This window comes from Lethenteron reissneri, unplaced genomic scaffold, assembly GCF_015708825.2.
Source record: "Lethenteron reissneri isolate LAM-NWPU_2019-01 unplaced genomic scaffold, ASM1570882v1 scaffold_1361, whole genome shotgun sequence".
Lineage (NCBI taxonomy): Eukaryota > Metazoa > Chordata > Hyperoartia > Petromyzontiformes > Petromyzontidae > Lethenteron > Lethenteron reissneri.
In genome coordinates, this window is record NW_026891071.1 from 50,165 (window position 1) to 75,664 (window position 25,500).

The 25,500-nt window shown below is 44.5% G+C and overlaps 2 protein-coding genes across 4 annotated transcripts in view; one reads left to right on the top strand and one right to left on the bottom strand.

Moving 5' to 3' along the window:
• LOC133362090 (E3 ubiquitin-protein ligase COP1-like) overlaps positions 1 to 1,767 on the bottom strand; it is a 14,418-nt gene extending 12,651 nt beyond the window's left edge. Inside the window, exon 1 of one of the 3 annotated variants that reach the window (XM_061581054.1) lies at positions 1,640 to 1,767. The gene's annotated coding sequence lies outside the window, so the exon portion shown is untranslated. The remainder of the gene's footprint in view (positions 1 to 1,639) is intronic. The other 2 variants (XM_061581055.1, XM_061581053.1) reach the window with 2 other exon arrangements.
• LOC133362091 (oocyte zinc finger protein XlCOF6-like) lies at positions 174 to 24,088 on the top strand. Its single transcript, XM_061581056.1, has 7 exons — positions 174 to 629; positions 1,941 to 2,031; positions 11,946 to 12,008; positions 12,338 to 12,461; positions 13,552 to 14,404; positions 20,901 to 20,906; positions 22,923 to 24,088. Exons 1-7 carry the CDS (start codon positions 555 to 557, stop codon positions 24,057 to 24,059), a joined length of 2,349 nt encoding a protein of 782 aa, XP_061437040.1. The 5' UTR covers positions 174 to 554; the 3' UTR covers positions 24,060 to 24,088.
• The last annotated feature ends 1,412 nt before the right edge of the window (positions 24,089 to 25,500 follow it).

A 25,500-nucleotide genomic window follows, 5' to 3' on the forward strand; every position in this document is an offset into this window, starting at 1 on the left:
TGTGTGTCTGTGTGTGTGTCTGTGTGTCTGTGTGTGTCTGTGTGTGTGTCTGTGTGTGTGTCTGTGTGTGTCTGTGTGTGTGTGTGTCTGTGTGTGTGTCTGTGTGTGTGTGTGTCGCCGGACCATACGCAGTTTCATTGGACGAAATGTGAGGGATGTGCGAGACGCGATTGGTCCGTTTGGTTTTCCACGACGGTTGCCGCTGGCAACGGGTAGCGACGCATTCACCGCGGGGTGGACGCCATTTTTAATTCCCGTTAAAAATATGCGCATTAACACGCGACTCTGAGGTAAATTCATCAAAGTTTCACGTCCTCTTCACTCCCCCCCCACCCCAATGTGTGCAATTACTATTATAGGGTCGGTAGATAATAAAATTATAGCGATTAGACAGTATTATTGTAGCGCGGGGGGGGGGGGTAGCAGCCCATCTGTGTATATATGTAAGGTTATTAAGAAACATATTTTTCACCCGGGCAACGCCGGGTACTTATGCTAGTAAAATATAAAAATGTAATAAAAGACAAAAAAATAAATTAACAAATAAATAAATAATGCCCCCGTTGACAGGAAGAGGGAAAAAAATCCCCTCCCCCCACAATTTGGCGCCCTTTGCACGACGCGACCCGGTGAGCAGCTCAGTTCTAGCGGCGTGAACACGCGGGGCGCATCGTGGGTGATCACCATCAACATCAACAACATCATCATCAACAACATTAACTACATCATCATCAACATCATCAACATCATCATCAACAACATCATCATCAACATCATCATCAACACCATCATCATCAACAACATCATCAACATCATCAACAACATCATCAACAACATCATCACCAACAACATCATCATCATCAACATCATCATCAACACCATCATCATCAACAACATCATCAACATCATCAACAACATCATCATCACCAACATCATCATCATCAACAACATCATCAACAACATCATCATCAACAACATCATCATCACCACCACCACCATCACTATCACCACCACCATCACCACCATCACCACCACCACCATCATCACCATCATCACCACCATCACCACCACCACCATCATCACCATCATCACCATCATCACCACCACCACCATCATCACCACCACCACCACCATCATCACCATCATCACCATAACCACCATCATTACCACCACAACCATCACCACCACCACCTCCACCTCAACCACCATCACCAGCATCACCACCATCACCACCATCACCGCCACCACCATCACCGCCACCACCATCACCACCACCATCATCACCACCATCATCACCACCACCATCATCACCACCATCACCGCCACCACCATCATCACCACCATCATCACCATCATCACCACCACCACCATCATCACCATCATCACCATCATCACCACCATCATCACCACCACCATCACCATCATCACCATCATCACCACCACCACCATCATCACCATCATCACCATCATCACCACCATCATCACCACCACCATCATCACCACCATCACCGCCACCACCATCATCACCACCATCATCACCACCACCATCATCACCACCATCATCACCATCACCACCATCATCACCATCACCACCATCACCACCATCATCACCATCACCACCACCATCACCACCACTCGCCTTCTCTCTGTGTCTCTCTCGCTCCGCACCTCAATCCACTCCCTCCACTCGCCCTCACACCAACAAACTCCCCCCCCCCACAAGTAGCCACGTGACTGCCCCTCCCCCCATCACGTGACTGCCCCTCCCCCCCATCACGTAACTGCCCCTCCCCCCCATCACGTGACTGCCCCTCCCCCCCATCACGTGACCCGCCCTCCGCCAATCCCCCCCCTCCAGCCCTCCACTCCCCCTCATCCATCTACCCCCCCCCCATCCCTCCACCCCCCCATCCACCCCCCCATCCACCCCCCCTCCACAGGCTGAGAGTGACGCGTGGCGGGAAGAAGACAAGAGACCCCCACGCGCTTGGCATGCGAGAGGTGGCGGGATCGATTCCCGCATCTTCCAAGGTCAATATATTTTTTTAAATCAAATTTTAAATGGGGGTTAAATTTGACCCAGCGTCTTCCGGAAGACTCTGACAGCACGCACCGCACGTACACACGTACACGTGTGTGTACGTGTGTACGTGTACGTGTGGTCATAATACACACACGTACACACACACACATGTGTTCTTTCGGTAAAGTCACGTAGAATGGAAATAATAAAATAATCAAAATAAAACAAAATTATTCTTTTATTATACAAAAAATAATAATGATTTTATTATGTTTTATTTTTATTATTAAAATAATAAAAATTTAATAAAAATAAAGCATAATAAAAGAATAATAAAGTAAGTATTTTATTATACGTTTGAAATTTTTTATTTTATTTTTTTCTACGTGACTTTACCGAACGAACCAAGAAGATGACACACACAGCTTGCACGCTACCAACGACACTAGGACCCTCTCGATGCTACAGAGACATCAGCGCACCTGGTCGCGTGCTCACGCCACTTAATATGTTCAATTCTCCCATGTTTAGGTCGCCGGATCGATGCCCGCCTCCTCCACGGGGAATATTTTTTTAAATAAAATTTTAAATGTAACGCCCCAGCGTTATTGTTGGGGACATGTTCACATTGGTGAAACAGCTTTAGAAGACGATGACCTCTCGTCGCCCTCAATTTTGAATTAAGATTTGCAGTTTACTAAACCCGCATCTTAGTTGATGTAAAAGTGCGGCGCGAGTTGCTCGCTGCGCTGAAGACTCCCGCCTCTGGGCGGCAGGCGGCGCTCGTGAGAACGCGAGAGGCGCCAGCTGAGAGCTGCACCCCGAGGAAGCCTCTTGGCGGCTTGTTGTTGTTGTCGCAGTGAAACACGTTCATTAGCTTCAGCGCAATCGCTTCTCTGCTCGTGAATGTAAAAACGGAGTTTCCTTTTTGAAAAATGTTGTTTGCGTGGAGGATGCGGGGATCGAACCCGCGACCTCCCGCGCGCTGAACGAGCAGCGCCCCCATCTCAGCTGCTGCCCCAGACACGAGGAGTGGAGCGAGATTTCGGTAAAATCACGTGGAAAGAAAATAGATTTGATGATAAAAAAATATTATTAAACTCTTTAATTCCTGCAGTCATCAACTCAGATGGTGGAGCGCTCGCTTATTGAATAAAAAAAATATTTATAAAAAATATATCGAGACAAGGCAGGAGTTGAACCCACAACCTTGTAGCCCGCAGGCAGCCGCGTTAACCATTACGCCACAGAGCCTGTCTCTAAGATGCGGGTTCTTACTTTGATGCAAAGTCATCACAGATTATTAATGGAAATAATAGAATAATCAAAATGAAACATAATAAATTAATTATTTTATTATGTTTTATTTATATTACGTAGAATGGAAAAATTAAATAATCAAAATAAAACATAACAAAATATTTATTTTATTATAATACAAAAAACATATTTTATTGTTTCATTTTTATTATTTTATTATTTCCATTCTACGTGACTTTACCGAAAGAACCAAGAAGAAGACACACACAGCTTGCACGATACCAACGACACTAGGACCCTGTCGATGTTACGGAGAGATCAGTGTACCTGGTAGCGTGAGCACGCTACTAAGTACACTGATCTCCGTTTAGGTCGCTGCATCGATGCCAGCATCCTCCACGGGGAATATTTTTTTTAATCAAATTTTAAATGTAACGCGCCAGCGTTATTGTTGGTGACATGTTCACATTGGTGAACCAGCTTGACGTCTCGTCGCCCTCAATTTTGCTGTTTTGAAGCCCCTGTTAAGGCGAATGAGATGTGACGAGAAATAAAAAATATTTATAAAAAATATTATCGGGCCTGGCAGGAGTCGAACCCACAACCTTCTAGTCCGCAGGCAGCCGCGTTAACCATTACACCACAGAGCCCACGTGACGCTCAGCCTCCGAGGGGACCTTGAGATGACGCTCCCCACGTCGCTCGCTTCGCGTGCGAGAGGCGGCGAGTTCGATGCCAGCACAAGAGAAGTGACCTCATCTCAAATGCACGTCCAGTACAAGGACAGACGGTGTGAAATGTCCTACTAGCAACACAGAGCTCGCTAACACACACGACTGGCACACTAGTAAGTACACTAGGACCCCTCGCGATGTTAGGGAGAGTTCAGTGTACCTGGTAGCGTGAGCGCGCTAACAGTTGCACTGATCTCTGATGTTTAGGACGCTGGTTCGATCCCCGCATTCTCCACGGGGAATATTATTTTTAAATCAAATTTTAAATGTAACGCGCCAGCGTTATTGTTGGTGACATGTTCACATTGGTGAACCAGCTTGACGTCTCGTCGTCCTCGATTTTTGATTAGGATTTGCAGTTTAAGAAAAACGAATCTTTGTTGATTTAACCCACAACCTTGTAGTCCCCAGGCAGCCGCGTTAACCATTACACCATAGAGCCCGCTTGACGATGAGAGGATGTTCATTGTTTTATTTGACGATTACTTAAATGTATTTAACTCTTTAATTCCTGCAGTAATCAGCTCAGATAAGACGCCAAGACGTCTTCCTCGGGGTGCGAGCTCTCAGCTGGCGCCTCTCGCGTTCTCACGAGCGCCGCCTGCCGCCCAGAGGCGGGAGTCTTCAGCGCAGCGAGCAACTCGCGCCGCACTTTTACATCAACTAAGATGCGGGTTTAGTAAACTGCAAATCTTAATCAATAATCGAGAGCGACGAGACGTCAAGCTGGTTCACCAATGTGAACATGTCACCAACAATAACGCTGGCGCGTTACATTAAAAATTTTATTTTAAAAAAAGATTCCCCGTGGGGGATGCGGGAATCGATCCGGCGACCTTAACGGAGTGGTCAGCACAGTTAGTAGCATGTTCACGCTACCAACTACGCTGATCACTCCGTAGCATCGCGAGGGTCCTAGTGTCGTTGGTAGCGTGCAAGTTGTGTGTGTTAGCGAGCTCTGTGTTGTTAGTAAGACATTTCACACCGTCTATCCTTGTACTGGACGTGCATTTGAGTTGTGTTCACTTCTCTTTTCTCGAGCGCGCTACCATCTGAGCCAATAATAAAATTAATACATAATAAAATAATTATTTATAAAATAATTATTTTATTTTTATTTAAAATAATTATTTTATTATGCATAAAATAATAATTATTTAATTATGTTTTACTTGTATTATAAAACATACTAGAATTATTTAATACGTAGAATAAAATAATTATTTTATTATATTTTATTATAAAACATAATAAAATAATTTTTTTATGTTTTATTTTTATTATTTTATTATTTCCATTCTACGTGACTTTACCGAAAGAACCAAGAAGATGACACACACAACTTGCACGCTACCAACGACACTAGGACCCACTCGATGCTACAGAGGCATCAGCGTACCTGGTCGCGTGAGCACGCCACTAAGTACGTTGAGTTCTACGATGTTTTGGTAGCCGGATCGATTCCCGCCTCCTCCACGGGGAATATTTTTTAAAATCAAATTATAAATGTAACGTCCAGCGTTATTGTTGGTTACATGTTCACATTGGTGAAGCAGCTTGACGTCTTGTCGCCCTCGATTTTGCTGTTTTGAAGCCCCTGTTAAGACGTTAGAGATGTGACGAGAAATAAAAAAATATTTAAAATATATATATAGAGCCTGGCAGGAGTCAAACCTACACCCTTCTACTCCGCAGGCAGCCGCGTTAACCATTACACCACAGACCCCACGTGACCATGAGAGGATGTCCGTTTGGTGATATTTGTACATTTCATGCTCATTGTGTTACACATCTCGTGATAAAGCTTTCGTGACTGCAGGGATTCATCTTCTTGGTTCTTTCGGTAAAGTCGTCACGTAGAAGGGAAGTAATAAAATAATAAAAATAAAACATAATAAAATAATTCTCACAACGTTTCGGCCACAACGCAAGCAGCAGTCCTCAGGTGAGGAACATGTCTGTCGATAAGACAGAGTCCAAATGACACGTCTTAGGCTTGGAGTGTCTATTTAAGCTGTGAGGGAGGAGGAAGAGAGCCTTGACAAAAGAATTTGCATTTGAAGAGGAATTTAGCATATTTATGGGAAATGCAGGAATGCGAATAGTGCTAATTGTGAAATGCGTGGGAGGTGAGCGGGGGGTTTTCATAGTCATATTATGCCCGTGCATCATGCAGGATTAGCAGCATCAAAGGGAGGGGGCAGGGGCAGCGCCAACAAAGGGAGGGAATGTGAATAGTGTGCAGCTGCAGAAACCAAACAACCACGTACAAAACCAAAGTATAAACTGCATAGTATCATCAGCATACTAAATATACTCTCCAATAAGCTGAGCTACTAACAGTAAGTAATACATTACAATTCTATGTCGCAAAAAATATAATATGCTTCCAGCTAAACTTTTTTCCATTACATCTAACAGGTCTGCCCCGTACTATATGCTGCCATAGACAAACCCAACATTTGATTATCTATATATATAAAATCGTGAATCTGTCTGTCTGTCTGTGTGTCTGTGTGTCTCCGGAACATACGCACTTTCATTGGACGGCGGTTGCCCCTGGCAACGGCTAGCGACGCCTTCGCCGCTTTCATTGGACCTGGCAACGGCTAGCGACGCCTTCGCCAAGGGCTGCAGTTTCATTGGACGGCGGTTGCCCCTGCCAACCGCTAGCCACGCCTTCGCCACTTTCATAAGCTCCGTAATTAATTAAATAATAGCTATTACACAGTATTGTTGGAGCGCTGGGGGGGGGGGAAGGAACGCCACCCGTACCCTGCCTCTTCCAAGTCGACAATTTTAGGCGAGGCCGCAGGCTTTGCACGCTACTAGGCCCCGACACCCACCACGCCACTCTGAGGTAAATTCATCAAAGTTTTTCCTACTCTTCACTACACCCCCACCACAATGTGTGCTATTAATATTACTTTTAAACCCAACGCGCCAACAATCAATTACTTTAATGTTCACTGTACAAATACTCATTAAGCTGGGTGAGCGTACTGACAGTCTATTATGTACACTGTAGCCTGCTTATTAAGCTCTGTCAGCGTACTGCCACTCTATCATGTAGACTCTAGCCTGCTTATGAAGCTGAGTGGGTGTACTGGCAGTCTATAATGTAGACTGTAGCCTGGTTATTATAATCGATTCTTTAAATGTTCTTTGTACAAATAGTCATTAAGCTGCTTTAGCGTACTGCCCGTCTATTATGTAGACTGCTGCCTGCTTATTCAGCTGGCTGGGTGTACTGCCAGTCTATCATGTACACATTAGCCTGGTTAGGAAGTAAAGTTAGTCAATTTGTAACACGTACGCTTTCGCAAACATTATTCATAAACAACGTTATTGCGTTTAGATCGCCTTATTTATTAAGGTGTTGTCACCCTTATCCACCACCCGACACGCCCAATCAGGGTTGCGATTTCCGCATGGAAAATGCGGAAGGAGGGTTCAAATTTTCCCGCATTTTTGCTAAAGTCAACCGCAAACGGTGGAAAGACTACTCCTATGACCGCGCGCTTTTAACAACACGTTAATGCGTTCTATTGGAAAGGATACATGCAAGGCCCAGCATCACGTAGGGCTTTGAGTTACTGATTGGAATGAATATATGATTTCCGCATTTCCGCACAAGAACCACATACTTTATTCAAATGCGGAGCCGTGATTACGAGCACATGTACTTTCACTTCTTCGCATTCTTCCAGCGCTTCATGTCGTCTTCGGCGTGAAAGATGCTGAGTTTTGGCTTGTCGCGGGCGCAAACTATAAGCGCGTTCAACTGCTTGCACGAGAGGAGCAACCACTCCTCGGGCTTGATGTTGTTTTGCAGAGAGAAAGCCCTCTCACAGCCGACCGACCTGTGCGCCAAAGTTTTAATCGTTAGCAGTAAAGTGTATATATTCGCAGGAGGTATAAAGTAGCTACGACAGAGGCAAATGAGCGTACGCTGGACGAGGATATTACCTGAGCGGAAACGCGTGTGTATCTGAGCGTATCGAAAACAGCGTGGGTATCTGAGCGCTTGGCCAAAATTACCAGTGGATTTCCCAACGCGCTGCAATATGAGCGACTATGAATAGTTTTGCATATCGACAGAATATGAATAAAGAAAATGCTACAGTTTTTTGTTTTTCCTTTGTCGCTACGAGTACTGCGAGGGCTCCGAATGGCAGACGCTAGGAGACATCATGGGGCTGGGCAAAAGGGCCTGAGCACAGCGCCGGGGGTTGCGTCGATCCGGAAAGATGCAACCGTAGGGATTCCTATCGGCAACAAACATGTCAACGGTGGCGTCGTGTACTTGTGGCAAGTGTGCTTCATCGACGGCATTGACAAGTACTTCGACGCACAAGAGCTCGCGGCTCTCATTGATTTTTTCTCAGTTCGTGCGCACCAACAACGCTGTCTGAATGCAGGAATCCATAGTTCATATATACATATCGTTTTTTCCAGAAGTCAGCAGAGCCAAATGGGCATACGCAAGATATGTGCGCCAACCGCGCGAGTACGGCACCGAGAAAGGCGGGAATCGAAGTCACGATTTGCGGAAGTCTTCACAGGAATCACCGCAAATTGCGGAAATTTGTGCGGAAGAGGGTCACAGAAACTACCGCAAAATGCGGTCGAAAACAGCATGTTTGCGGAAATTGGTGCGGAAATCGCAACCCTGCGCCCAATCTGCACAAAATTGTCACGTTCATAAAAGACTAAGACTTGACTGCTTTAGCCCACCGGTGTGTTCAAGCGGAAAACCACAACAATTACCATTTCTCATGAAAAAACTACTGTATAATTATGTTTAAACCACACGCGCCAATAATGGATTTGTTTAAATGTTCACTCAACAAATACTCATTAAGCTGGCTGAGCGTACTGCCACTCTAGAATGTACAGTGTAGCCTGGTTATATTTCTGGGTGGCTGTACTGACAGTCTATCATGTACACATTAGCCTGCTTCTTAAGTAAAGTGAGTCTTTTTGTAACACGTACGCTTTCGCAACCATTCTTCAAAAATAAGTTTATTGCCTTTCGCTCGCCTTAATTATTAATGTGTTGTAACCCTCCACCACCCCACACGGCCAATCAGTCAAAAAGTGTCCCGTTGATAAAACACTCATAAGTCTCTGCTTTGGCCCACCGGTGTGTACAAGCGTAAAACCACAACAATTCCCATTTCAGAGTACGTCCTTTCGCTGATGCTGGATGCAATTACCAGCCAAACGTCGTACTGTTCAGTTGTCTGTCCATCTGTGTACGATCGCTTGCGAGGGATTTGCCAGGAGGCACGTCCCGTGCCCCGCGATGGGAATACGCATGTCACTGTGTATGTGTTTGTGTGTATGTATGTGTGTTTGTGTGTATGTGTGTGTCTGCGTGTATGTATGTGTGTGTATGTGTGTGTCTGCAGCAAGCGCGTGTATGTGTACCTATGGACGCGCGCGCGTGTGTTGTGTAGGGGGAACGGTAGTGTAGTGGTTAGCGTGCTGTCTGTGTGTGTCTGTGTGTGTGTGTCTGTGTGTGTGCGTGTGTGGTGTGTGGGGAGCGGTAGTGTAGTGGTTAGCGTGCTGTCTGTGTGTGTGTGTCTGTGTGTGTGTGTGTCTGTGTGTGTGTCTGTGCGTGTGTGGTGTGTGAGGAGCGGTGAGTGTAGTGCTTAACGCTACGCTGCGCTACCAACCCGGCGAACCCAGTTCGATTCCCGCTCACGGCCACCACCGGTGACGATTATTTGAACCTCCCCTAGGTCGACTCTGCCTCAAACAAGTAACTGCTGTGGCGTATTAACATCGCCACTGGGGAGACAAAGGCGGCCGGCCGTGGTGGATACAAGTCCCGGGCGAAGCCGGGTAGTACAGCTAGTTTAATCTAAAAACTTAAACTCCAATCCAGCTCTGTGACGTCCCCATGGACCACGCTCTTGTGCGTGACGTCATCTCCGCGATGGTCACTGCTGAATCTGTGGGAGGGGAGTGTCTTGTATCCCGGAAGTGACGTCATGTCACTTTCTGCTGCCGTGTGACGTCACGAGGTAACAGGAAGCTGCCCGCTCCTCGCTTTTTCTGAAACCTGAGGTGATAAATTCTCGTGGTGGTTGTTGTGGTTGTTGTTGTTGTTTACCTAGGTAGAGCCTCTCGTAGGGATGTCAATTGAGCAGCATTGGAATCGATGTCCAGGTTGGAACATCACAAGGCGCGGCCTGGCCACGCGGGGCCTTGCCTCCTGGCCTCGCCTGAGTTAGTTTAGTTTGTCTTGACGCGGCTCGCCACTTTGTAACTCTGTTTTATTGTTACAGTGAGGGGACAAGTATTTGATCCCCTGCTGATTGTGTACGTTTGCCCACTGACAATGAAATGATGAGTCTATAATTGTAATGGTAGGTTTATTTGAACAGTGAGAGACAGAATAACAACAACAAAATCCAGAAAAACGCGTCAAAATTGTTATAAATTGATTTGCATTTTAATGAGGGAAATAAGTATTTGACCCCCTCTGCAAAACATGACTTAGTACTTGGTGGCAAAACCCTTGTTGGCAATCACAGAGGTCAGACGTTTCTTGTAGTTGGCCACCAGGTTTGCACACATCTCAGGAGGGATTTAGTCCCACTCCTCTTTACAGATCTTCTCCAAGTCGTTAAGGTTTCGAGGCTGATGTTTGGCAACTCGAACCTTCAGCTCCCTCCACAGATTTTCTATGGGATTAAGGTCTGGAGACTGGCTAGGCCACTCCAGGACCTTAATGTGCTTCTTCTTGAGCCACTCCTTTGTTGCCTTGGGCTGTGTTTTTTTGGTCATTATCATGCTGGAATACCCCTTCCACGACCCATTTTCAATGCCCTGGCTGAGGGAAGGAGGTTCTCACCCAAGATTTGACGGGACATGGCCCCGTCCATTGTCCCTTTGATGCGGTGAAGTTGTCCTGTCCCCTTAGCAGAAAAACACCCCCAAAACATAATGTTTCCACCTCCATATTTGACGGTGGGGATGGTGTTCTTGGGGTCATAGGCAGCATTCCTCCTCCAAACACTGCGAGTTGAGTTGATGCCAAAGAGCTCCATTTTGGTCTAATCTGACAACAACACTTTCACCCAGTTGTCCTTTGAATCATTCAGATGTTCATTGGCAAACTTCAGACGGGCATGTATATGTGCTTTCTTGAGCAGGGGGACCTTGCGGGCGCTGCAGGATTTCAGTCCTTCACGGCGTAGTGTGTTACCAACTGTTTTCTTGGTGACTATGGTCCCAGCTGCCTTGAGATCATTGACAAGATCCTCCCGTGTAGTTCTGGGCTGATTCCTCACTGTTCTCATGATCATTGCAACTCCACGAGGTGAGATCTTGCATGGAACCCCAGGCCGAGGGAGATTGACAGTTCTTGTGTGTTTCTTCCATTTACGAATAATCGCACCAACTGTTGTCACCTCACCAAGGTGCTTGGTGAGGGTCTTGTAGCCCATTCCAGCCTTGTGCAGGTCTACAATCTTGTCCCTGACATCCTTGGAGAGCTCTTTGGTCTTAGCCATGGTGGAGAGTTTGGAATCTGATTGATTGCTTCTGTGAACAGGTGTCTTTTATACAGGTAACAAGCTAAGATTAGGAGCACTCCCTTTAAGAGTGTGCTCCTAATCTCAACTCGTTACCTGTATAAAAGACACCTGGGAGCCAGAAATCTTTCTGATTGAGAGGGGGTCAAATACTCATTTCCGCCATTAAAATGCAAATCAATTTATAACATTTTTGACGTGCGTTTTTCTGGATTTTTTTGTTATTCTGTCTCTCACTGTTCAAATAAACATACCATTAAAATTATAGACTGATCATTTCTTTGTCAGTGGGCAAACGTACAAAATCAGCAGGGGATCAAATACTTTTTTCCCTCACTGTAAATATTCATGCAGTTTCTATTTTTCATTTTTTGTTACCAGGCCAAGCCGGCTTGAGCTGCTCTACCGCTCTTGTTCTCAGAAGCTACCTGCCCACAACGCAAGGTGAGGCTTTGTGAACTTGCGTGTGAATGTGTTGACTTAAAACTTTCGTGACTGCAGGAATTCATATTCTTGGTTCTTTCGGTAAAGTCACTTAGACAGAAAATGTAATAAAAATAACATGATGAAATAAAAATTATTAAATTGTAAATAAAGAAAAAAAACACGACGTTTCGATCGCAACACAAGTGGTCTTTATTTTATTTAATTTTATTATCTATTATTGATATTTTCTACCTCCGTAACTTTACCGAAAGAACCAAGAATACGTGTGGAAATGTGTATCGGTCAAAGACGCTAAACTCGTGCTGATGTTGACTCTAAATGTGGAGGGCAAACCCGGGAGATCCGGAGGAAAATCCACGCGACCACGGAGAGAGAGACACGCAAACTCCAAATATACAGCAGCAGCAGGCGCCAAGGCCGGGATCGAACCCACGACTTCCTGCATACCAGGTGAGGTAGTTAACATCTCACCACGAAGAGAGAGAGACACACAAACTCCAGTTAGCCTCGGCTATGTTGATTGATCCTCAATTAATTACTTGGTGGAGTGAGGAATCATTTATTCTGAGCAGATGAAGGTGGCCAGGCATGGTTCTGGTCAAACCACTACTTGTTTACCCATGACAGTGTGTGACAGTGTAAAGTTTGTGTTCGCAGTAAAGTCGATTAACTCTGTTGAACACTGAGGTTATATCAAAACAATAGTTTATTTTTGTTTCCCTCTGGAAGCACATGCAGCTGAATTCGGATCAGTTCATCCCAGCATTCAAGGACATCTAAGTTGTGATTGAACGTTAATTTATGCATTTCTGCATAGCACAAATAGAATTGTTTTCAACACCCTTTGCAATGTCAGCTGAATTTAGCTTTTATACATATTCCTTTTGTAGCCAGACAGCCGAAATTGTGTGCTCGGAGTTTTGGGTTAACATTCATTTTTAAGATACGAGGGCTCCCAGGCATATTTTTGACCACTTGCCCTCTCATTGTGTGCCATCACAGCCCGTGTGATGAATTTGAGAAACGTTTTTACTACATCATGAATATATGAATAAGTATAGACGTGTAAGTCAAGTGTGACTGTACGTATGCGTTCTTCTGTGCCTCGATACCGGAGTGGATATATTCTTAGGTTTTTTTCGGTAAAGTCACGTAGGTAAAAAATGTAAATTAATAAAAGTAAAATAAAACAAATTAAAAAATTCACGACGTTTCGGAAGCAACACAAGCCTCCGTCTTCAGGTGGAAACGTCACAGCCACGACAGCTGTATTTTTTTTTGTATTTCTTTTTTTACTTGATACAGCTGTCGTGGCTGTGACGGTTCCACCTGAAGACGGAGGCTTGTGTTGCTTCCGAAACGTCGTGAATTTTTTAATTTGTTTATTTTTACTTTAATTTAAATTTTTTACCTACGTGACTTTACCGAAAAAACCTAAGAATATGAATCCTTGCAGTCACGAAAGCTTCAAATCTAGAATGGTGTGGACATTCCTATTATCTGTCTGCAGCTGACGCTTCCTTCGACGCTTCCTCTGCAGAATTGGTCTAATGGAGCAAAGGCAGTCAGCACAGCTCGGTACGGCAAGGCAACAATGCGACCAGAGTGCATACAGCACGGATCGCACTGGAAATTTGACACAGCACCAGAGAACACACACAGGAGAGAAACCCTTCAAGTGCACTGTGTGTGGGAAGGCATTTCCACTGTCATCTGTTCTTAAAAAACACCAGAGAACACACACGGGAGAGAAACCCTTCAAGTGCAGTGTGTGTAGCATGGCATTTTCACAGTCGTATCATCTTGAAAATCACAAGAGAACACACACAGGAGAGAAACCCTTCAGGTGCTTTCTGTGCGGGAAAACGTTTGCAAAGTCACAAACTCTTCAAAGACACCAGAGAACACACACGGGAGAGAAACCCTTCAAGTGCAGTGTGTGTGGGAAGGCATTTTCACAGTCACATAATATTGTAATACACCAGAGAACACACACTGGAGTGAAACCTTTCAGGTGCACGATTTGCGGGAAGGCGTTTGCACAAGCATCCGTTGTTCAGGCCCACCAGAGAACACACACAGGAGAGAAACCCTTCAAGTGCACTGTGTGTGGGAAGGCATTTTCACGGTCATCTTCTTTTAAAAATCATCAGAGAACACACACAGGAGAGAAACTCTTCAAGTGCACTGTGTGTAGCAAGGCATTTTCACAGTCATCTGCTCTTAAAAATCACCAGAGAACACACACGGGAGAGAAACCCTTCAGGTGCTTTCTTTGCGGTAAGGCGTTTACACGGTCAGAACATCTTCAAAGACACGAGAGAACGCACACGGGAGAGAAACACTTCAAGTGCCGTGTGTGTGGGAAAGCGTTTGTGGATTCATCTACTCTTGTAAGACACCAGAGAACACACACAGGAGAGAAACCCTTCAGGTGCACTTGGCGGGAAGGCGTTTGCACGGTCATCAAATCTTCAAGTACACCAGAGAACACACAAGCATCAGAAGATCTGCAAGGAGTGGAGTCTGAAATCAGCTTGTGAAAGTCAAAGTGCCGCAATGAGCCCATCCCTCATCAAACAATAACTGGAGGAAAATCCCAGCTTGGACACTTAAAGGTATCGAGGTGAAATGTGAAGAGGTGATGGTGAAGAGCAAAGAAGTGATGGTGAAGAGTGAAGAAGTGATGGTAAAATGTGAAGATGAAGATTATACTGCAAAATGGGACCTTCACATTGATGGAGGCAACGTGAAGCAGGAGGGGAATTCTGACTGTGAGGCAGAGTGAGGCAACTCCCAGCAGTTTGTGGAGGTGGAGGTGTGGATGAACTTCTTAGAAAACACAAAGTCAAAGGGAGACCCGGTAGATGTGTCAGCTTGAGACGTCGCTCCAATAGATGCTCCTTTGTCACGGGCCTTTAATGAAAATAATGTGAAGTTGAACACTCAGTTCCTGGGTTCAACCTGCAGAGTAAGAGTGAGCGGCCAGTCTTTGTGTTCCCTGTGGGTTGGGTAGATCCCTGTGTTACGATCTAAACTTCCTGATCTACTATTATTTTTGCTACTGACATGACTTTACTGAAAGAACCAAAGAGTGTGTGAACAAGAGCCTGTCAGTAGGGGGCGATGATGTTTCATCTCAGTTGTGTAATTTGTCGGTAATGTTGAGAATTTGCTACATTTTGACTCGAGACGCAAGCATGCAATGGCCTACTCGTTTTGAATGACACAATAGTATGTTTTACATCCACTGTTAAGCAGACGGTGCATAATTATTTGAAATAGCTTAACCTGGTGCAGTATATTTCACTGCAGTAATTACATTTTGTTAAAATGGAAAATGTCTGTCAATAATTTAGAATGAACACTGATTTTGTGTACATGCAACATTTTATTTATAAGGGTCAAACATTGAATAAGTGATGTTAGGACAAAGTTTGTGTTTTTGGAAGTAACCTGTACAGATCACTCAGGTGAGACCCGTTGTTCTTGTGATACAGGTCAAAGGGTAGTATCCACACATGCCCGTTTGCTTTTAAATAAATGTGTGCATCTTTTGATTGAAAGCTTTCGTGACTGCAGTGAACTATTTGTCTTTTGTCAACGTGACATAATCCTGTGTTGGGATCTTGAGAGATGACGATAGCTGGGGAGGCTTTCATTCAGCCGTAGATCAATCACGGCTGACAATGGTCATTCCAATTACGAGACTTTACCCGGTGTAAGAGGCCGGAGTATACCCAAATGCCGTAGTATACCCACAGGCCGTAGTATACCCACAGGTGTAGTATACCCGGGGTCTAAACGGCCTAGGCTAGATTATAGCCGGGTATATTATGGCCTAGGCCAAATGATGCCCCTCTAGGCCAAATCATACCCCCGTGATAGTAATGGCGTTGAGCGATATACACGTGAATTACTAAATTTTTCCAACATTTTATTTTAAACTGTAAACACATCGACTTTGACTGCTTCAACCAGAAAAAAACTTTAATAATAACCCCTGAACCCTAAAAATGCTTCAATTGATCAAATTTAGATTCTTACTTCCACGCGTACGCGTTTTAGATATCGATTGCAGTTCGTTGTCGCCTGTTCTCTGTCTGGATAATTGCCTTTGAACTTTCACATGGGCAGAGTCTGGCCTGGAGCGGTATGGTCTGGCCCAGTCGAGTTTAAACCCCCGGGGGGTCTAGTTTAGCCTTGGAGACTTCATCCCCCCCCCCCCCCCCCCGGGTATACTCTGGACTGGGCCAAACTATACCCGGGTTTAATCGGGGCAGGGGTTATTTTAGCCTGTCGGGATGGAACTCACGACCTCCTGTACACCCGGCGAGGTAGTTAACATCTCATAGCCACCGTGATGATGAGAGAGACACGCAAACTCCAAATATACAGAAGCAGGCATTGTATGTGTCGGGTTATGAAATTTTGATAAAAATAATAAAAATTAATAATTTTCCGAAAAATGCGCAAATTGCATTAATTATGATAGTGTGTGTATTAACATGCATAAATTATGATAATGCGTGTAATTTATATGCATAAATTATGATAATCGTAGTAATTTATGCGGAGGCTTGCGGTTATGTTAATGTGTGCAGTTGTGATAATTAGGCTCAGCTTCGTTTATCCAGAGTTATATCAATCAGGATAACACGATTATCATCGATTAAACGTTTACCGATTATCTTAGTGTGTGTTATGATATTTCAGGTCACCAGTTTCAGATCTCATCACAGGATACAGTTGTCAAGAATAAGACAGTTTTGCATGGACTTGGAAAGAAGCACTCGAACAGTTGGTGTGAAGCAATTTATTCTAACAAGCATGTGACATTCTATCATGCAGGTCAAACATGCGTCAATAATTCATGAATAACCAAACTCTTATACATTTGCGATATTATGCATTCGATTAATATGGATAACTAAAATTCTTATGCAATTACGATATTATGCATTTGACTAAAATGAATGAATAAACTCTTATGCATTTGCGAGACTATACATTCGATTAATATGAATAACCAAACACTTATGCATTTGCGAGACTATGTATTTAACTAAATTGAATAACTCAAAACCCTCCTAACAGTCGTAACCTCTACCTTTCCACCAGGCATTTCATTAGTTCACCCATGTATCGATCACAATCGGCGACTGGCCGAGTTTGATAACAAGCATGACACACTTCATATGGCGGTAATAAAAAGCACTTATTGTATCCCAGAGGCGAAAGTATATGTCAATAGATTCATCGGCAAGTCTAAAATCCTTTTTAACGAAATGTTTGAGACCAGGGTGGGTGGATGCGTGTGGTGAGAGGGAATATCGGCTCTGCTTTGATTAATTCCTCAGCGAGATTCTCTGACAAAGAAAACCGATTTGACAAGATATTCTCTCTATATATATATGGGTCGATTCGTAATGAGGATTCCGAGAGTTTGAGTTTGCCTCGACGAATCTATTGATCGCCTATGCGATGAACGGGACAAAAGAAAAAGGCAAGGAGAATAACCTCACTCTTATAACCGACGGACTCTTAATCACTCGATGGGCCGCGATTCCTCATGGCCAGCTGATGGTTCATGTAGTTGATAATCAGTCTTCTGATAATTGACTAGGGTTGATACGATGGTAAGGGTGAACTAGATGGGATAGTCTCACAGGTGAGTGGGGCGTCGATGCGTGCGTGGGTCTATTGGTGGGGAAAGTTGTGGGTACGAACGACTTTCGGAGAAGGACCCTCTGGCTTGCGCAGCTGCGGTGAGAGGGTGAGCGGCTCGCTTTCCGACTCCTCCCTCGGCTGACCCCGTACGATGACTGACGGCGCGGCCACGCTCGTTTGCGTGGTCAGGCGATGCACCTCGGCGTGGTGACACGGCAAAAGAGCTGGGCTCGTACACTCGTGTGCGGCAGGCGATGCACCTCGGCGTGGTGACACGGCAAGGGAGCTGGGCTCGTACACTCGTATGCGATAGGCGATGCCTCGGCACCGCGCGAACCTCGTCCTTCTGGATGACGAAAAGCTTCTTCGTTGGCGGCGACGAGAAGAGATGGAGCCGAAGCCCTGGAGATCTGTGATGGGGGCCAGAGCCCCTGACGATCTGAGTTGAATGGATTTTTCCCCGGCTTATATTCAGAAAATCCACTCAATCTTCCCGAGTTGTTTGAAGGCCGTCATATATCTTTCTGTGGGTTGAACACATCTGCGTTCGTGTGTTTCGTGTGTCGTGTGCGTGTTTATTAGTAAAGACCCAGCGGTGTAACCATTCTGGGAGGAGGGGTGGGGAATGTTATTTTGCTTGCGTGTGCAAATCTTGCTGTTTGTGCTCAAAACGCGATCACCCTCCTCTTTCTTTTGCGAGAGACAAACAACCTAAAACAGTGCGAGAATAAGCAGACATCACCGCGTCCCCTCCTCGTGACCTTCCTAACCCTCCAAGTATTCATGGGCCATCTGTTTGTGCTGCGGGGAGACAAAGACGGCCGTGCTTAACTCAAACACGCGAGCATCCACTCCTCTTTCCGCGTCTCTTGCGAGAGAAAACAACCAATGTCAGCACAAACCCCCCCCCCTTTGTGACCTTTTTGCTCCCTCCTTGCTTACCCTGGGTGGGTCATTCTGAGGTCAGACCCCGCTGGAAGACAAAGGTGGTCGAGGAGATGTTTGCAATACATGTATGTGGTCCTGTGTGTTACATTTATTCTTGAATTATATTTTATGAGTTCCTTCGGTCTTGGTATCGGGGTTATCATTCGTCTATGTTTAATGAATATTCGCCATGATCCTCGTCACATTATTATTTTGGGCTTCGCCAAGTTTAGTTCTCCAGAGATTGGTGTTTTATTCTGAGTTAATTTTTTTATGTCCTGAGGTTAAGTGCACATGCACTTAAGCTTTCTGGAATTCGTACTCTTTAGTTTTTTTGGAAGGTCGTGTAAGTAGGAAACATATAATAATAGTAAAAATATTATTGTTTGTTGGTTAATTATCTTTGTTAAGTTTCTACTTTTCGGTGCGGAAAACGTTAAGAAAACGCGAAGTTTCAACCGTTATTTACTCTGCACCTTATCTGTACATCTCCAGATGTCTTGGGAGGTTTAGTCCATACATCTTTTTGTCCGTCTGAATGTCTATGACCTCTTCGTGACCGAATTCCTATCATTTCAACCGCCCTCCATGTCTCATGGACTCCCGGTGTGCCCGTGAGGAGAAGTGAGCCGTCCTCATTATTAAAAAAAATATATATATAGATATAATAAAAACAAAAATAAATTTTTTTCTTAATTATTCTTAATATTAATAACGGAAAACAGGGCATAGATACAACAGGGGCGATGGTTGATCTGTCATCTCAGTTGTGGAGTTTGTAGGTAATGTTTAGAATTTGCTACATTTTTGACCCAGACGCCAACATGCAAAGGCCTACTCGTTTTGAATTGCACAATTGTGTGTTTCACATCCACTGTTCAGTAGAGGGTGCATTCTTTAAATAGCTCCTTGTTAATAAGATGTTATCTAAACTAAATTATTCAATTTTGGAAGAATGTAATCCACCAGGTAGGGTGTTGACTTGTGTTGGCTGACTCTTGTGTTGTGTTGCATTATATTTCTAAGTTCACTATGTTTGTTTTCTCATTCACTTGTTGTACCTGACGATGGTTGCTTGTGTTCCAATCGAAACGTCGTTTTCTATTAAATTTCGTTCTACATGAGTTTACTGAAAAAACCAGAGAATAAGATGTTATCTGATGCAGTATATTTCACTGCACTAATTCAATTTTGTGCATATGCCTGTCAATAATTTAGAATGAATACTTGTCTGATTGTGTGCGTACATGTAACACACACTGTACGTACACAATGTACACACACCGTGTACACACAGTGTGTACACGGTGTGTGTGCATTGTGTACACACACAGTGCACACACAGTGTACACACGCACAGTGTACACACACAGTGTACACACAGACAGTGTACACACACACAGTGTACACACACACAGTGTACACACACACTGTACACACACAATGTACACACACACTGTACACTGTGTGTGTGTACACACACTGTGTGTGTACACACACACAGTGTGTATACACACACTGTACACACGCACAGTGTACACACACACGCAATGTACACACAGTATACACACACAATGTACACACACACACTGTGTACAGACACAGAGTGTACACACACACACACACTGTGTACACACACTGTGTACACACACAGTGTACACACACACACTGCGCACACATAATAATGTCCACGTTGTAGTTGCTGAGCTCACACACCCAAGGGGTCTCTGTTCAAGAGATGGAGCAATGAAAATGGATCTAAATCAACTTAAACTCCAACCCCGCTCTGTGACGTCACCACTCAGCATTACGTCATCCGCGTGAAACACCAGGGGAGGTGTACCTCGCTAGTGACGTCATGTCGCCAAGGATGTCACCCCCCTCCCCCCGTCCCCCGCGCTCTTGAACGTGACGTCACCTCCGCCTCGGTCACTGCAGACATCGTTCCAGTTGCCAATCCTTATTTGGGCAAAGCCACGCCCAGTGACTGGCGGCTCATTAACATAAAGAGTTCGTTAAAGACGTCACCAGTATATTGCGACGGTCTCATTAACATAATTTATTCATACGTACCCAGGAAGTGACGTCATGTCACCTACTACCGCGTGACGTCACGAGGTCACAGGAAGCTGTCGCTCCGCGCGTGCAGTGAAATCCGAGGTGAGAAATTCTCATCGTGGTGGTTGTTGTTGTTGTGGTTGTTGTTGTGGTTGTTGTTGTGGTTGTTGTTGTTGTTTACCAAGGTAGAGCCTCGCTCTCTCTCTCGTAGGGATGCCAATAGAGCAGCAGCAGCAGCTTGTGAATCCCTGTCCAGCTTGGAGCTTGACTACGCGGGGCCTAGACACGCGAGGCCTTGCCTCCTGCCCTCGCCTGATCGCGTTTGCTTTAATTCTCTCGCTTAAGTTTAATTTGTCTTCACGCGGCTCGCTACTTTGTCACTTTGGTTTATTGTAGATATTTACGCAGTTTTTTTTTTCGTTTTTTTACAGCCCAAGCCCGCTTGAGCTGCTGTACCGCTCTTGTTTACAGAAGCTACCTGCCCACAACAACAACAAGGTGGGTGGGTGGAGGTTTTGTCAACGCGTGTGTCTCAATGTTTTGACTTAAAACTTTCGTAACTGCAGCAATTCATATTCGTAAAGTCACGGAGATAGAAAATAAACTAACAGATAAAGATATTAAATTAAATAAAAAATTGAAATTAAAGCAAAAAAACCCACGACGTTTTGACCGCAACACAGGTGGTCTTTCTTTAATTTAATTATCTGTTAATTGTATTTGCTATCTACGTGACTTTACCGAAAGAACCAAGACTACGTGTGTCAATGTCTGTCAAACACGCTGAGCGCGTGCTGATGTTGATTCTAAATGTGGAGGGGACAAGCCCTGCTGCTGTTGACCATGGCACTGTGACTGTGTGTGTGTGTGCCAGTGTGAAGTCTATTCACTCTGTTGAACACGCACGTTATGTCAAAACAATATTATATCTTCTTGCTTCTTTCGGTAAAGTCACGTAGAAGGGAAATAATACAAATAATACAAATAAAACATACTAAAATAATATAACAATATACTAAAATATTTAAATAATATGGTCATATAATATTATATTTCAATGTAAAGCTTTCGTGACTGCAGGGATTCATCTTCTTGGTTCTTTTGGTAAAGCCACGTAGAAGGGAAATAACAAAATAATACAAATAAAACATAATAATATAAAATATTGTATTAGTTTTATTTTATTATTTCCCTTCTACGTGACTTTACCTAAAGAACCAAGAAGATGAATCCCTGCAGTCACGAAAGCTTTAAATCAAAAGTTAAATTTCAGTTTAGTCTATGGGTCTCAACCATGTGTCTCTGTGGGTCTTTATGTGTATCTGTGGGTTTCTATGTGTCTCTGTGGGTCTCTGTGTGACTCTGTGGGTCTCTATTAATCTCCATGGGTCTCTATTCATCTCGCTGTATCTCTATGGGTCTCTATGTGTCTCTGTGGGTCTCTATTAATCTCCATGGGTTTCTATTAATCTCCATGGGTCTCTATTCATCTCGATGTATCTCTATGGGTCTCTATGTGTCTCTGTGTGACTCTGTGGGTCTCTATGTATCTCTATGGGTCTCTATGGGTTTCTATTCATCTCCATAGGTCTCTATTCATCTCGATGTATCTCTATGGGTCTCTGTGTGACTCTGTGGGTCTCTATGGGTTTCTATTAATCTCCATGGGTCTTTACTCATCTCGATGTATCTCTGTGGGTTGAAATGGAAACAGGAAGTTAACACAGCACACACGTGCAGCAGCAGAAGTCGGATCTGTTCATCCCCAGCATTTAAGGACATCTCAGCCTGGGTTCACACCTCTGAGTTACGATTGAACATTAATTAACGCATTTCTGCATAACACAAACAGTGTTGGTTTCAACACCCTTTGCGATGTCAGCTGAATTTTGCTCTCAGAAATATTCCTTTTGTAGCCAGACAGCCGAACTTGTGTGCTCGGAATTTTGGGTTCACATTCAGATTTATGACTATTTGCCCTCTCATTGTGTGCCATAAAAACACGTGTGATGAATTTGGGAAACTTTTTCACTACATCATGAATATATGAATAAGTATAGACGTGTAAGTCACGTGTGACTGTGTATATATGCATTCCGCTGTGTCTGACGTGTAGATGGTGTGGATTTTCTTTTTTTATGTCTGCAGCTGTCGCTTGGTCTGATGGAGCAAAGGCGCTCAGCACAGCTCGGTACGGAAAGGCAACAATGCGACCAGCGTGGATACAGCACGGAGCGGACTGTAAATTTGACACAGCACCAGAGAACACACACAGGAGAGAAACCCTTCAAGTGCACTGTGTGTGGGAAGGCATTTGCATGGCCATCAGTTCTTCAGATCCACCAGAGAACACACACAGGAGAGAAACCCTTCAAGTGCAGTGTGTGTGGGAAGGCGTTTTCACGGTCATTTGCTATTAAAACACACAAGAGAACACACACGGGAGAGAAACCCTTCAAGTGCAGTGTGTGTGGGAAGGCGTTTGCACAATCACCACATCTTCAAGCACACCAGAGAACACACACGGGAGAGAAACCCTTCAAGTGCAGTGTGTGTGGGAAGGCATTTTCACAGTCATCTTCTCTTATAAAACACCAGAGAACACACACGGGAGAGAAACCCTTCAAGTGCACTGTGTGTGGGAAGGCATTTTCACGGTCATCTTCTCTTAAAAAACACCAGAGAACACACACGGGAGAGAAACCCTTCAAGTGCAGTGTGTGTGGGAAGGCATTTACACAGTCATCAAATCTTAAAAAACACCAGAGAACACACACGGGAGAGAAACCCTTCAAGTGCAGTGTGTGTGGGAAGGCGTTTTCACGGTCATTTGCTATTAAAACACACAAGAGAACACACACGGGAGAGAAACCCTTCAAGTGCAGTGTGTGTGGGAAGGCGTTTTCACGGTCATTTGCTATTAAAACACACAAGAGAACACACACGGGAGAGAAACCCTTCAAGTGCAGTGTGTGTGGGAAGGCATTTTCACAGCCATCTTCTCTGATAAAACACCAGAGAACACACACGGGAGAGAAACCCTTCAAGTGCATTCCGTGCGGGAAGGCGTTTACACAGTCAGAACATCTTCAAGTCCACCAGAGAACACAGACGCATCAGAATATCCACAAGGAGTGGAGTCTGAAATCAGCTTGTGAAAGTCAAAGTGCCGCAATGAGCCCATCCCTCGTGAAACAAGAACCGGAAGAAAATCCCAGCTTGGACACTTTTAAAGGTAATGAGGTGAAATATGAAGAGGTGAAGGTGAAATATGAAGAGGTGAAGGTGAAGAGCGAAGAAGTGATGGTAAAATGTGAAGATGAAGATTCAACTCCAGAATGGGACCTTCACATCGATGGAGGCAACGTGAAGCAGGAGGAGAATTCTGACTGAGGCAGAGTGAGGCAACTCCAAGCATCTTCTTGGTTCTTTCGGTAAAGTCACGTAGAAGGGAAGTAATACAATAATACAAATAAAACATGATCAAATAATTCTCACGACGTTTCGGCCACAACGCAAGCAGCTGTCCTCAGGTGAAAGAACCAAGAAGATGAATCCCTGCAGTCACGAAAGCTTTAAATCGAAACTCCCAGCAGTTTGTGGAGGTGTGGCTGGACTTCCAAGACAACACAAAGTCAAATTGAGACCCGGTAGATGAGTAAGCGTGAGACGATGTCGCTGCATTAGATGCTCCTTTCTCACAGGCCTTTAATGACAATAACGTGAAGTTGAACACTCAGTTCCTAGGTTCAACCTGCAGGGTAAGAGCGAGTGGCCAGTTACTGCAACTACATACTATTAACACTCCTTCCCTTTGTTAATGCTACCCCTATCCCCTTCCTTTGATGCTGCTAATTCTGCATAATGCACGGGCATAAGTAGTACTAATCACATACCTGCATTTCTCATAAATATGCTAAATGCCTCTTGATATGCAAATTCTTTTGTCAAGGCGCCCAGCTTATATATATGCTCCAAGCGCGTGTGCTGTTTCATTCAGACGCTGTCGCCTCGACAGACCTGGTTTTCACCTGAGGATGGCTGCTTGCGTTGTGGCCGAAACGTCGTGAGAATTGTTTTATTGTGTTTTATTATTTTATTACTTCCCTTCTACGTGACGACTTTACCGAAAGAAGCAAGAAGACAAGTGGCCAGTCTTAGTGGACCTGTGGGTTGGGTCAATCTCTCACCAGGAGCGAGAGCCAATCAGCCCCCAAGCATTCACGATGTTCTCATCATAATTGCTGTTACATGGCGCTTGTCTGAAACACTCGAAGAGCATCTGCAAGTAGCAGCTGCCCCTGTGTGGCACACGATGATTGATGTGTAATCTCAGCTGTGTCGTTAGTAGGTGATCTTGACTTGAAGCTTTCGTGACTGCAGGAATCCACACCCTTTAGTTCTTTTGGTGACGTCACGTGGGTCGAAAAATTATAGATCGCGGCGTTTCGATCGCAACGCAAGCGATTGTCATCAGGTGTGACAACCACCATCATCATCACCACCACCATCACCACTTTCACCATCACCACCACCATCACCACTTTCACCACCACCATCATCACCAACTGAGGTAGACGCCTACTTCAGCAGTTATTGACGTGGTCCCAGCTGATGGCGATTGCTTGCCTTGCGATCGAAACCTCGTGATCTATTATTTGTAGGTAATGTTTACAATTTGCTACGTTTTCACCCAGACGCCAGCATGCAATGGACTACTCGTTTTGAATGACACAATAGTATGTGTTAAAATAGCTTCTTGTTAATACGTTGTTACCTGATGCAGTATGTTTCGCTGCAGTAATTCAATTTTGTTAATATGCCTGTCAATAAT